Consider the following 14,929-nt stretch of genomic DNA (forward strand, 5'->3'; position numbering starts at 1 on the left):
CGGGAATTATCGGTATCAGGTTTTTATAACCGATGTTTGTTCTGTAGGCTTCAGCATTTCCGAGCCTGCATGAACGCAGCATGGGACGTTTACCGGCGCGCGCTAGATGACGTATAACAACAACAACTACGCTACACTGGTTGGTTGCTAACCATGGCTAACAAGCAAACAATTTAAAGCTGAATGATTTTAATATTAACACAAAATAAGTGCAATGCACCTTAAACATTTGACCCTGCTCTGAGCTGTTCCTAAACCAAAATAACAATTGGTTTAGAATTTACATTAGCACTCCTTCAGGTGAATAATACAATTAAACACATTAACCAAAGCTAGTGCTTAGCTAGCGATTAGTGCGTAGCTAGTGATTAGCATTAGCACTCTTTTCAGTATTAATTCAATGAACGTTGAAGTCGTTCTCTTATTTTGCACAGACAGTGTTTACATTTGGAAAGACATGTTGCATTTATGTATTCATCCAGTGGGGCATCACAATAAAATGAGGCATAATGTGTTAATTCCACAATAGGAGATATGTAATGTTGTTACCTAACAACAGTTTTGGTGTAAAAAGCCTGCATATATCGGTATCGGCTGATATCGGTATCGGAAATTGAGAGTTGGAAGATATCGGAATATCGGATATCGGCAGAAAAGCCAATATCGAGCATCCCTAATTAAGATACATATTTTAATAGTCTGGAACATATATTAGTTAATAGTTAAACGTTTTTTCTACTACATTTTCTACTCCTTCCATCTCATTCACAAATTCCAGGATCTCTGAATATGTAAATGTTGTTGATTTCTAAAGTTTTCCTGCTGGACACAAGATGTCTCCTACTTCACTATAAAGTCCATTCTCAGTGGATGTGCACTGGTGGCTTCAGGTTTCTACATCACACTGTACAAGCTGCATACTGGACCAGGTATTGCAGCTAACATTTTAGCAGTTTACAGAGCAACATTCACTTGGAGTTGTGTCCAAATCTCTCTCTCCTTCGCTGCTAAATATTTGACTTTCTTCCCCAGTTAGTCACTAATATTGTAACATTGTGCACTGTATACAGATGTTTTTTGTTGGCATAAAGAATATTTTCTCTGCAAACAGCTGCCTGCTGCTGTTGGAAACCAGGTAGGTTAATCACAAATCATAATAGTTGAGTGATACTATTCATCACTACTACACTAAGTGACACCTTTCACATCGCATATAGTAACAAACTCAACTTCAGCATAATGGTAAATAGATTGCATTTATAAAGCAATTTTCAACCTTAATGGAAAAGGGGCTTTACAATTTTGCCTCTGGTTCACCCAGGGCGGCAGGACACAATGCTGGGCTTCCCACTGAGCAGTTTAGAGCTCAATGTCTTTCTCAGGGACATTATGACATGTGGACAGGAAAAGCCAGGGATCAATGCTGCACTCATCAATTTTATCAAGGAACTTTCATTTTTTGTAGATTCTGGCCGCTGTGGACAAAAGCTGTAGTGTTTCTACAGCCTAGTGGCAAATCTCCAGACTGAAGCTGTCCCTAGTTTTGTAGGGCTTTTTGCCTCCTGTAGGGCCTTGTTTTGGTTTTCTGGCCCACAAATGTATTTATTATATTATTTTGCTTACAGCAGCAGGCAGATTAGCCTACTCACCACCGGCGAACACAGCATAGCTTTTAGCAGCTAAAAATACAAGTGTTTCATGTAGGAGTAGGTTGAGGCCAAAACAGAGCTAAAAGGGAGAGTAAACTTTGGACTCAAGTGGTCCAAAACATGACTTCAAATTACTGTTGATGATGCTCTGTGTCTGCTGGACTAATATATAGGCAACAGCTGACTAATTCAGGGATTCCCAAACTTTTTAATGTCATAGAGCTCCACAATAGATGCACATTAGACCACAGACCCCCAGTTTAAGAAGATTTTGTCTTAATTTTTATTTTGTCTATTTTTTTATTTTTAGGTTTGAAGATAATAAAGTCTTCAGGGTCAATCAATGATCAAACTGTGATCACATTTTAATTACAATCAAATGGCCACCCTCTTTCTTCCCTTGTTGTTACTTCCAAAATATGATAAAAGGACCCCTGTTGGTCTCAGGACCCCAGTTTCAAAACTGCTGTGCCATAACAACAGAGATAGCACACAAGGGGCCAAAAGAAAAACAAATAAAATCAATAAATGAAGCTTTAACCATTTATCTAATTTGCTTCTTGTTTATTTCTTCTCTGTCTGTCATTACAATAATGCCTTATTATTGGTTTTACTGTATATATTATTAACCTTTCTAGCATTCTCACCCCAATAAATTAAAAATATTTTTTTGCATTATTTGGAATGCCCTGTGGAGTTATGTTTTCAGTGTGACTCATCAAATTGCATTGTGCGTTGAGCGATAACGAATGTGTTTAATACATTTCCTTCCACATAAAATATTTGCAAAGCTGATATTTAAGTGTTTTAAATCCAGCATTGTTTACATCCACATTTACCAGTTCACAGTCTTCTGCGTTGCTGCATAACTTGAGTTCACCAAATTCTACTTTAACTGTTTAGATTACAGTGGTCTTTATTAGGGCTGTAAAATAAGGTAAAAACATCATATTGCAATTATTTTGACAGATATTGCGATTGAGATATGATTTGCGATTAGTGTCATCTTTGCATCACAAACTTAATTCTCACTGAAAAATCAGTCACACAAACAAAAACACACCCATCTGTATCTGACCTTAAGCGAGTGTTTGAAGCTGTAGGATGGGGTCTTCTCGTGTCCATCTGTGGTCTCCTCTCGTTTCTTGCAGAACAGCAACATCTTGTCATATAGGAACAGGTGCCTCTGCATGGGCTTAAACCTAGCAAGGTCCTTCACCTGAAATCAGGCAGTCATTTGTCCTGTCATCATCAGCAAACTACAGCAATATGGCAATCTTAAACTCCATTTTGTTCATGTTCTCGTTTATATAACTACTGTATATAAAAAACAACTATTCCAGTGGTTTTGCATGCATTATGTTCCAACTAACCACAACCCTGCTGCTCCGTTCATTAATTCACTTTTCCCAATGCTCCAAGTGTCCTTCCATTTTCTGCTCACATCCAAAATCTATCAGCACTTTCTCTAAACTTGCCTGAGTTGGTTAATCCATCACAGTCTGAGTCACATTTTAGTCCAGCTAACTTTTTATAACTAATGCAGTGGAGACTCTTCTCCATTATCACACAGTGATAACAGAACTTTGACAAAAATCTATTTTTTTCTATAATTAACAAATGTGATGCCAAGCCAGTCAAATCCATCTTAAAGGCACTGTGAGTAAAACCAAAATTTTGGCTAACTTTCAATCCGTTCTAGCTGTCACCACACTGTGTGTCCTCATGACATCTGACAGGCTCTTTTGAATGGTAGGAAAATGTCAATGTTTGTATACATTTTTTATGATTAAGGGGCTAAAACTAGCTAAAACACTGGTGCACTGATGTCAAAACATGGCATTCTGATATTCATATTCAGTACCTTTCTGTATGGACAGTAATACTGAACTGTACTGGTGTACCTTGCTGTGGCCTTTTTTGTGGTCGGTCCACACATTGAAGGATCCCTGCATCAGCAGCTTCCCAAGTTCACTCAGGTTTCCCTGCAACACACAGACAGACAGACTATTATATCGCCGGTTCTGCTTCAGCTCAGTAGGGTTAATGGGAAATTAAAGAACATCTGTAATCCATAACAGAAGGAAAAATATTTTGCTGATATTTTTCTATGAAAATGTAATGCTTCTACCTGTAAACAGTTATTTCACCATTGTCTGGAAATTTTACAAGCTCTGCAAAGACAGATCACTGACATATCTAGTGTTCAATGTAATTTTTTTTTTCTTTTTTGGGTCCCTAGTACCACTATTGACACTGCTAAATTTGTTTAAACTTAAATTTGATAAATTTCCGATAGCTGGTCTTTAATCTTCATAGTCTGAAGTTCTTCTTTTTACCCCTAGGTGACATTACTGAGGATGAAACTGAGCCAAACAGGCCTTGAACAGTAGTGATTAACTGGCTGATTAACACGACAATGTCCTTGCTTAAGGCCCAATATCTGCTGTTGTGAATACATACAGTTAAGGTCTCACCCTTGACTTCATTAACCCTACTTTTCTCAAACACAATTTCAGGAAAGCATTGTCTTATATTCAAACCAATAGGGTAAATCGTAGAATAGATAGTAGATAGGTAGGTAGGTAGGTAGGTAGGTAGATAGATAGATAGATAGATAGATAGATAGATAGATAGATAGATAGATAGATAGATAGATAGATAGATAGATAGATAGATAGATAGATAGATAGATAGACTTTATTAAGACGTTATTAGAATCTCTTAAAATGAGCTGAAAATGTCACTTTTGGAAATTGTCTTCCCAAGAAAAATGACAGAATCTGTCATCTTCAACAAGTACCCCAAAATGACGCTGAAGTGACAAAGCCATCTATTGGCCAGAGTAATTACAAATATAATATAATATAATAATATAATTTGTGGTATAATAATGACGTCCATGTACTCTCACAGACTGACCTTAGGATCATACAGCCCAAAACTCCAAACTGACTGGTTGGCCAAATCAAACGCGTAATCCCATGATTGCAAACTGTGTGTGTCCGTGTAACCAAGCAAATGCATATCATGATAAACAGTACATCACTATTTCCCATGTAGAAGAAAAGTCTCTGAAACATTTTGTGAGACCTGAAGTGTGATGAAATACATACATCCAAAGAATCACAGCAACTTCCTCAATTACCCAATACATTTCGATTACTTGTTAACCAAGCATGGCTTCGACCCACTGACTTTCTTGAGTCCCCTCTGAGAGTGTTTGGTTAATAAATGATCTGGAGTTTAAAGCTGGGTGGATAGACATTTTTTTCCCAGGTGGAAAACGTTTTTCATTCATGCTACAGGAGATACTGCATTCTCAAAACATAGCATGAAATTTTCAAAAAAAAAATTCAGCAACAAAAAACTCAAAAAACATCTTCACCTCACACATGCAGTCATTTAATGGTGATACACAAAACTGAAATTAATATCAACAAAATATTTTAGGCAGTCTATGTCTTGCTCTATATCCTTCCTGGTTTACATCATGTCACAGCCTTGTTAATTGTTCCTAGGTATGACAGCTTAGATACAGTAATTCTTTTTTTCTTTTTCAGGAAGACAGACAATTAGTATTGTTAGACTTGTTTGGAAATACCCTGTACTTCTGTCTTATGGAACCTCTCATTGTCCAGTATGACACAATAACATATGACTGTTGGGAACTGTTGGGTCTCTGTGAATAATTTTACGAGGAGTACATTCTATACCTGCTCTATATTAAACTGTTCCCGAGATAACTTCTGTTATGATTTTGCACTATATGGAACTGTTTTCCCACCACAATTATTCAAGGTTAAAGAAAATACAGAATGAATCTGAACAACTGAAAGCCCCTTTATCACTGACCTCTTACACACTGATCACATGAGCGTGGAGTCAGGGTTGAGTACAAGTGAATGGATCTTGCATGGATAATGTGTGACTGAGCCAGAGCTGCTCTCTTTGAAGTAAGAAGGCAAGATGAAGATGCAATAGATTCCTGGTGTCCACTGACTCTGATGCTGCTCTCTGAGAACACACTAAGTGTCTGGGTGGGAAGGTGGCATGGGACAGTAATCTGATATTTATAAACTGATGGAACAAAAATTGACCAGATGCAACCTAATGTTTGCCTTTTCTATTGGGTATGTGTGACAAAAACATTTTGCAAATCTCTGCTTTACATAGTTTTATTTCCATTTCCATAGCATTAATTAAACGTACTAAAAGGAGTTTTTAACTGGCTGTGAAAAAGTCTCAGTTTAATACTGATGCTTCTATATGACCTACATAAATAAACAAGACAATCAGCAAGAAGATTGACTATTTCCATGTAGTTAATCTAAATGTCTGTCAGGTTGGATTCCCCTTGAATTCAATGAAAGGTGGCAGAAACACTACCACTTTTGTCCCCAGGGGCCGCAAGAACAACCTAATTTATTTGCTTGTCTTTTCAAATAATGAAAGCTTGAACTATTTACTTCTGGGCCATGTGTTCTTTAGTGATTCAACCATTTTAAAACAAATACAGACTAAATTCCCTGATTGATCCTTTAACTCACCAAAGTGTTGTTTAGAGACATTGTTAGCATTTTATCTGGATTAAGAATTCTCCAAAAAAGGTGTGGCCCTACTGCAGTCCACTTTAGATGAAGTGAAACACAGTGACTGGTTTATAGACATCCAATCAAATATGTTTTTGCAGTCATTTGGACCCATATGACGATAATTGTAGATGTAGACATCCTAGAAGTTACAGCATGTGCATTGGAACATTTCAGCCACATATTTAAAAACCTGATCCACTAATCCATGTTTGGATTTTGCTGTTACCAAAACTTACAGCAATTATTGCAGTGGTGCATGAGGGAATCAAACATGTCACTGCTTTACTAGTGAAAGTTAAATACAACTGGAAATCAAGTCTGACAGCTCAGACACAACTCTTTGGCTCAACTTAATTTCTAAAGTTTATATACTTTCAAATTTTTAAGCTATCTAAACAAAAAAAACTCAATCAAACTAGTAACTTTAAGTTTGGTCCATTTTGGTAAAACGTAGAAGTTTAATTAAAGAGCATAACTTTTTAAACTGACACAACCAGCTGGCCCCAAAGTTGAGTAAAGTCAAAAAGACTGTACAGCTGTTGCTCTCTTCATTTTTACAGTAACGATGAGGGCATAATGATGACAGTGAATTACCTCTAAATACTAACCTCAAAGCCAGTGATGGCTATCTGGTGCATGGAGTCATTGACAGACTTGATGATGTCCAGCATAGTGGCTAAAGCCTCCTCCAACTCAGCCGTCCCCTCACCCTTATTGCATTTTAACATCTCCTGGGAGACAGGAAGGAGGAAAGGGATTATAAAGATTGAATAATGCAGCATTAAAGGAAGAAAGAGAATAAACACAAAAATACAGAAGACAAGAAAAGAACAAGACTTATGTAGACATTGAAGAAGGCCCGTTGCTACCAATTGGGAGCTCATGTCCTCTGGAAATTATCTAAAAAGTAGACTTTTAGCAACTTGGCTGGGCCTCAAGGCCCCCCTGATCAACAAAAGAAGAGGTGACGATAACAGGGGGTGCCAGGGAGAGTTAATTGTTAACAGTGACAGGCTGAGGTAATGGGTTTATCAAGTTGAGGATGTCAGGCTATTGTCCAGGCAAGGCTCCTTTAGTACTGAGCAAAACCTTATCAGTGACATACAACTGGCTCTAGTGTACAAGTTATATTCTTAACAGCTTTGCAAAAAGGGAGAAAATGATCATTGTCATAATGTTCAACCAGTAACTTTTTGACATAAAAGGGCCGTTGACTTTAAAAGATGTGAAAAGGAAGTTTCAGCAGTGTCTCATTTAAGCAGCACATTCCAGATGCTTTTGGTTCCTTAAGACAGTATTTTAAACATTTTGAAAATTCTTACTTCCTTTATCTTTCATGAGACTTTTGGTTTTATTTTAATCTGTTCATGAGGTTGGAGTCATGTCAAAGGTCAGAACACCAAGTGAGTAAACTACCACTGCAAACCATGAGGAAACTCCAGCTGGGGCTGGTCAAGCTGACCACTAAATAAAGTCAAGAAGAAGACAACCAGATCCTCAACTCACCCACAGAGGAAGCGCTGAGTTCTGTAACTGTACAGTCAAACTTTGTTGTTTTAAACATTCTTTATAGGAGCAATGTGTAAGATATGGCCATAATTATAGTTTATGAATATTAAAAACATTCAAAAAGTGAACATAATCAACAGAATGTAATGAGGTAACACCTATGATGTTATGATTTAAGACTTCTATGTATTGTGATGTAGCTATACACTGATCAGCCATAACATTATGATGCTGGTTCTGATAGAAAGGTGTCAGAACACAAAGTACGTTACAGTTTGTTGCGTATGGGGCTGCATATGGTAAGTGGTAAATAGACCTGTACTTGATAGATCCTTTCTAGTCTTCCGACCACTCAAAGCGCTTTAACACTAAGTGCCACATTCAACTTTTCACACACATTCACACAGTGATGGCAAACTCCATCGATCAGAAACTACCTCATTCATGCACATTCACAGAGCAATTTAGGTTTTCAATTTCAGTCGACCCGCTCTACCTCTGAGCCACAGCCGGCCTGTATTTATTGAAATTACCATGCTAAATGTACCAGCTAGCTTACTAAACACCAATAGTCATGCCAGATTCTGCTCTGAACCAGAGTTACCAGTATCTTCTAAACCTGTCTGCAGCTGCACTGTTGTTATTGTAACCATCTGTTGGCAACCCATAGCTGCATTGAGGGTGGGAGGAGGTGAAAGCTGAACTCTGACAGAAGCAGCTTAGGTTCATGTTTATTAGTGGTCAAAAAACAGCTAAATGTCAAAACCATTTAGGCTAGGTTGGGCCGGAAGAAGAAAATGCTTGAAAGCTTAGGCGTAAGCACAACAGACAATCTTGCAGGGAATGAATGGAAAGTGGGAACAGGTGAGTAGGTGATTTGTAATGACAGGGGAGTTATATAGGCAGGGGAAAGAGGCAGAAAAAAATAGAGGCGACAAGATGAAAAATAATTAGGAGCAGTTTAGAGTTGTGACAGGACCACTCCTTCTAGAACTGCTGAAAACCCTAGATAAGAGATGGGCCAAAAATGCTCGTGGCATTAAGCCAGGTTTTTTTTGCCTGACTGATCATTTGAAGGGACATCCCTCATTGTGTTCACTCCAGGACATCTGTCTGATTTTTGTGCTGTACAACCATTAAAAAGGGTGGTTCCCAGAATGCTTGTTCAGGTCAGGTGTCCTTACAATACTACAAAGACAAGGAAGTGTGTGTGTGTGCAGTTACCTTGAGCATGAGTTGGTATTTGGTGATCCTCTGGACAGGCTTAAGCAGGTAGGCATCCAGAGACAGTTTGTGGTCCAGCTTCTTTTGGCATTCCTGTTGTCACAAACACCAAACATTCTCCATCAGGAAGGGACACAAGCCAGACCTACTTGTTGAAGCTGCAGTAGGCAAAATGCGCATGTCAAAATACACCTGTCAAATTAGGTGAAGTTACAACACAAGTTAGCGACAGTGTAGATATTGTGGTAGTGAGATTTAAATTCTAGCATTGGATTGGACAATGTTTTTCTGGTGGATGGGAAGTAACAGACCAAAAATGGAAGTTGAACATAATATACAACAGAAGTGCTTCATGGCTGAACTTCTTCATGACATCCATTCAATCTCTTACTAAGAAGATGTTTGATTCAACAAACCTTACAGGGGTCACACATTTGGACAGTTAGTTGCTACTGTATAAGGGACCTGGAATATGGAAAGTAAGTTAATAATCAAGTAAAGTTATCGTCTCTTGATATTGTGTGTGTGTGTGTGTTACCTGAAAGAAAAGGCTGTCTCCACACTGTCTCCAGAGGACTTCAGAGCGTGGTTTATTCTGACAGTACTTCTCATACACCTGAAGCTCTTCTTTCTGTAAACGCAAAGGCATGTCTGAGTGAAGAGAGGCCCTTAAATCATCTAGTCAGTTAATTTTAGCTGTTGCTGGAATATGAAATACTATAAGCTTCTCATTCTATAGCTCTGATTAAAGTAATCCACTATCATGAAAATATGTTTAGAAATGACTCATTTTTTTTTTGTTAAATATGTGTTGGAATTATGGCAACTGGCATTTTTTTTAATGAAATCATAAATATTTGTGAAGGGTTGTCAGATTCAGGTAGGTTTTCTCTGGGTTCTTTTTGGTTAGTTGTCAAAGTCCTGTGTTTTGTGTGTCCAACCGTTCACAAATCTTTATGATCACGCAGTGCAGCTAAATATACTTAATTACTTTCCACCACTGTTTCTAAGCTACTCACCCTTTTCAGAAAACAGGTTCCCACCAGCTCTGGTTTCTCTGCACAGTTCTCCAGCTCCCTCAGAAATGTCCTGTAGGTAATATATGAACAGAATAATAAGAACACAACGCACCTTGTAATACTCCTGCGGTGAGCTGGAAGCCAGATGACCTGATGCTTAAAGTGACTAAGCCAATAAATGCACATGTATAATAACTAATAAGTATTGTAAGTCTCAAATCCAAAGTCAAGTCTCAAGTCCTGAACTTTGAGTTTCGAGTCCTAAGCAAGCCATAATGCGCTCTTTGCCAAATGTAATACCATTTTATCAACAGAACAAAATCAAATTATCATTGATATCAATATTGAACTTATGGGTCATGAGTCAACATCTCTTGTTGCTCCAAACACCAATTTCATATCAAAAATATATTTATTATGTGAAAACACTGTTCAAATGAATTTTACACATCATGGTTGGTTTACCTAGTCATGAGCATAACTTTTGTTTGATCTGAGAAAATAACCCTGATGTCATCAAGTTAATCTTGGCTTGGACCTGGAGACCCCAAAGTATTAACAGGAAGACTGAGTTTACAAACGATGGGTGTGGAGTTTGAAAGATGTGGGAGGATCAGGGAGGATCTGAGAAAAGGATGTCATGTTACCGAGTCTCTTTTACTCCTTTAAAGCAATGGGCGGTCAACTTAGGTCTTGGTCCCTTAGTCTAAAGAAGTGAGAATAATCCAAGGAAGTCTAATGATGACCTCAGATTTCTACCAGTTACTGTAAAAAGGGATGATATGCATTGCTAACAAGTAGACTGTGAGAGAAAAACATAGATGATTAAAGAATAGAGGCGAGACAAAACAAGTAGCAAGAGAGAGAGGGAAGGAAGTGTAAGAATAAAGAGAGTTGATGAGATAAAGGATGGAAGGGAGGAACAACTTTTTGGTTGAGGCCTTCAGGGAGTCTAATCTGCCTGGAACACCTGTGACGTCTCTGAATTATTCTGCTTTGTTGACAGTTGCTTTGAGTAACTATCTTGTCTGCACAGACACTTTTGTTTGTATGTAAAGCACCTGCACACACGCTAAGGTTTCATACAGGTTTTAATTTCAGGGTGGAGATACAGTTAGAGGAAGTAAACACAAGCAACAGCTCAAATGTGTCCACATGCTGGCTGCAGAGTTACAAAAGACTCTACAGATCTTGATTATTTGTTATTTACTGTCTGCATGAATCTTTACAGAGGGCAAAAGGAGACAAGATCCAACTTGTGAGAACCAATTGCCTGTTCACTAAACCATTTCCCTAAACAGCATTTGTCCAGTCATAGCTAAGCAACCAAAACTAGACACAACTGGTCTTTCAAGGTTTGGATTTCTAAGTAAACTAGAGTGGTGTGTATGTATCATATGTGAGATACCTGGTAACTGACCCATGCACACTGCTTAAAGGTCCAGTGTGTAACATTTAGGAGGATCTATTGTAAACAATTTAATATAATATTCTCTTGTATGTTTTCATTAGTTTGTAATCATCTGAAAAAAAGAATCATTGTGTTTTTGTTACCTTAGGAAAATTTATTTTTATTTACAGAGGGAGTGGGTCCTCCATGTTCAACTGCCATGTTTCTACAATAGCCCAGAACAGACAAACCAAATACTCGCCTAATAGGACCTTTCGTGTTTTTGCGAGTTTGGTGGCCACCATAGTTTTCTCCTACATGCTTAGAGGGGGTTGTAATCTGCAACTATACCGCTAGATTCCAATATATCCGACACATTGGTCCAGGCCAAATTTGCAAAAAATTATTAACAAAATGGTGTTTGTCTGTTCAAATGTAAGCCGAAAACTATGTTTAGATAAGTAGCTTACTACCTAAATTATTAACTTAGTGTAACTTCCAAAGCCAAGGAGCATGGCTAACAATATATTCTGGAATTATATGAATTGCATGCTATTGTCAGTTCCTTTTGTCCTGCTCTTTATTTGGTTTGGTTTACACACACACAAACATTTGTTTTAACTATATAAAGCCTAAACTTAACCTTATAATAAGCATCCAAACAGGTTTATATTAGAATAAATACTATTTAATTACATTTGCATTTTTAATACCACAACCTACTAGTAATTACTAGCTCTACACTGCAATAGAAGAAAAAAAATGTGTTTCTTTATTCCCATTACTTCTATATGGATTAACTGGTGAGCATGGTGAATTTTGCCTGGGACAAAAAAAAATAAAATACCTTCAGCCCCCTGAAGACCCTTATACAGGCTATATCTCCACAGTATCGCAATGTTAACATTTATCAGCTTGCTAGAGCTGATCAAATCTACTTATGACACTCGTGCAAAATCAACAGACACTGTATACAACTTTTGTTTACTTATGTGACAAATTTTGGGTGGTTAAATCTGCCACCATGCAAACTGGTTTTATGCTTGTGCTAGAATGGACATGTTGACAGATGTAGCAACTGTAACTAAGGAGGGGCGAGGCTTAGCAGGTGGAGCTATGATGGGAATCACGTGAGGTTATCAAACTCTAAGTCCCAATACAAATGACAAAAGTATAAGGTGTCCTCAATAGCTGCAACAGGAGAGTTATGGTGCAGTTAGACCAGAATTGGCAGGGCAAAATTTACTCACATGCTGCGGCAGAACACAGGTGGGACAGAATATAGTGTTGGCAAGATTGTGACCATAAACGGCTTTCTCTCTTAAACTGGCTGGACATTGCAGAGCAGTGGCGTGCACAGACTTTTTGAAGGGCAGGGGCGGAAAGAAAAAAAGGGCACATAATGCGCATCCTCACCACTGTAGAGGGCACTTTAGACATATTTTACAAATGGCACATTATATAGCCTTAAAACAGACTAACTAGACAGACTACTCAGGTTAGTTTGCTGTTCGGATCAGCATCCACAAGAACTGTGTGCATTTCAACGTTGGACCATGAAGAACACACAGTGACATGGATGTATGGAGGAAATAAATCCCCAGGGAGTCTGGGGGTCTTCCCCCAGAAAGTTTTCAATTAAGTAGATGCCATTTCCTGTATTCTAGTGCATTTTAACACCATATTAGCACCTCTTTTAGGCAGCATCTCTACCTAATAATAGAACTTTAGTGTAGTTTGCCAACCAGGAGGGCACTTTAGCATGCGTTTTTGGCTCCCAATAGGACACTTTAGCGAGTTTTGGCTCCCAAGAGGGCACTTTAGCACACGTTTTGGCTCATAAGAGGGCACTTTAGCACGCGTTTTGGCTCCAAATGGGACACTTCAGCACGCGTTTTGGCTCCCAATGGGGCACTTGAGAGCAGTTAAGCACACGTTTTGGCTCCCAATAGGACACTTTAGTGAGTTTTGGCTCCCAAGAGGAAACTTTAGCACACGTTTTGGACATTTTTTAATGCTTTGAGCACAAAAACAAAATTACAATCACTTCCAATGTAGTCAACCTTAAAAAAAACCCTGCATATCTTATAACCTCTGCACATAAATCCACAACTACTTGAATGACATACACACCACTAGGTAATGTTTTTTTTTCCAGTGATGTCGGGGTGTTTTTTTTTTAAACACAACCAAGACAACAAGCTCTAAACTGATAACTCTGGACACATCCAACACACAGCAGTCATGGAGGTCATACTGACACTGCTGCTAGAGCAAAGGTGAAATGAGATATTGTATGACTTGTGTCTCATGCTAATAAAGACACAGATCGTTAAAACATTCCGCCTGAAATCCAAATTCATTCAAATCAGCATCAACAGTTACTGGAGCCGTTGGAATACTGACTGGATATCTCTCTTGAGAATAAAAGGCTTCAATATCAATTTTGCAAATACTGTACTGATTGATTGAAATGTAGTATCGATGGGCCCTTCTACTCTCTAATGCATTATATACAAACCGGATGGACATTTAACTAGCCAACACACTCTACCACCACAGAAACATTGGAAACACTGCCTCTTTATCTAATTATGTGATGCAATTTAGTCAGTTTATGATACATTTTCAGTGCTCTCAGTTGTGGTTTTAGGGTAACAAAATACTTTTTTCTGTATGAGAGTCAAAGTCTGCTTTCAACTGGAGTTGGAAGTCACAGAGCGGTCTTGACATCTGATCTTCCTCCCGCTATTTAGAAATATCTTAGTCCTAATGTTTGATTCCTAAGAAGACACCAGTTGGTGTGTGTGTGTGTGTGTGTGTGTGTGTGTGTGTGTGTGTGTGTGTGTGTGTGTGTGTGTGTGTGTGAGAGAGAGAAACCGCTTCCAGTAAACAGACCAGCTGGAATGAGTGGGAAGAAAGAGTCGAAGGCAAACCATAAATCTTGATGTATTAAACAAAGTCACTCACAAATTCTTTACTTAAAATATAATTGCAACATGCAAAACACTCATTGTTCTATCCTTAATCTAGTATGACGTGATTTCTCAGACGTCAATATGCATCTTGTCCTGCAGTGAGTCTTGTTTTGTTACAAATATCAGTGTTTCTCAGACATATTATAATATATGGCAGGGCAATGAACCAAATGCACTCCACCTACTTGTTGTGAAATTCATATATCTCGGGCAGGTTGCCAAACAGCACATCCCTTTTGTTCTCCAGGGAAGGGGGGATGAGGTGGCTGAGTTCAGAATTATCCAGCTCTGCGAAATAACCCTGGGGAGGAGGGTGAAATAATGAGACAGTGAAGAAGAAAACGCAAAATTAGCCATAAACTATCTGGCAAGGTGGTAAAACATCTAAAATAGCTACTAATTTTAACCTGAGACAACCAGAGAAACAGAGATTCTTAACGTCTGCCCATCTGCAGCGTCAAACACAATCCACAGATTGACACCTATGGGTGTTGAAAATGAATTATAGACTAATACACACTAACACACCATGCTCTGTTCCACGTAATCAATATACTGTACAGTC

At 38.3% G+C, this 14,929-nt stretch overlaps 1 protein-coding gene across 8 annotated transcripts in view; it reads right to left on the reverse strand.

Moving 5' to 3' along the window:
- The window catches only part of mcf2l2 (MCF.2 cell line derived transforming sequence-like 2), a 134,424-nt gene that overhangs the window by 46,585 nt on the left and 72,910 nt on the right, over positions 1–14,929 (reverse strand). For all 8 annotated transcript variants that reach the window (XM_051377753.1, XM_051377756.1, XM_051377751.1 and 5 more), the window contains exons 17-23: positions 14,550–14,665; positions 9,997–10,066; positions 9,516–9,608; positions 8,978–9,070; positions 6,853–6,975; positions 3,554–3,634; positions 2,728–2,868 (exon numbers count right to left, since the gene is read on the reverse strand). In XM_051377753.1, coding sequence (XP_051233713.1) covers positions 2,728–2,868; positions 3,554–3,634; positions 6,853–6,975; positions 8,978–9,070; positions 9,516–9,608; positions 9,997–10,066; positions 14,550–14,665 — 717 coding nt within the window. The remainder of the gene's footprint in view (positions 1–2,727; positions 2,869–3,553; positions 3,635–6,852; positions 6,976–8,977; positions 9,071–9,515; positions 9,609–9,996; positions 10,067–14,549; positions 14,666–14,929) is intronic.

Source organism: Dicentrarchus labrax, unplaced genomic scaffold (assembly GCF_905237075.1).
Source record: "Dicentrarchus labrax unplaced genomic scaffold, dlabrax2021, whole genome shotgun sequence".
NCBI lineage: Eukaryota > Metazoa > Chordata > Actinopteri > Moronidae > Dicentrarchus > Dicentrarchus labrax.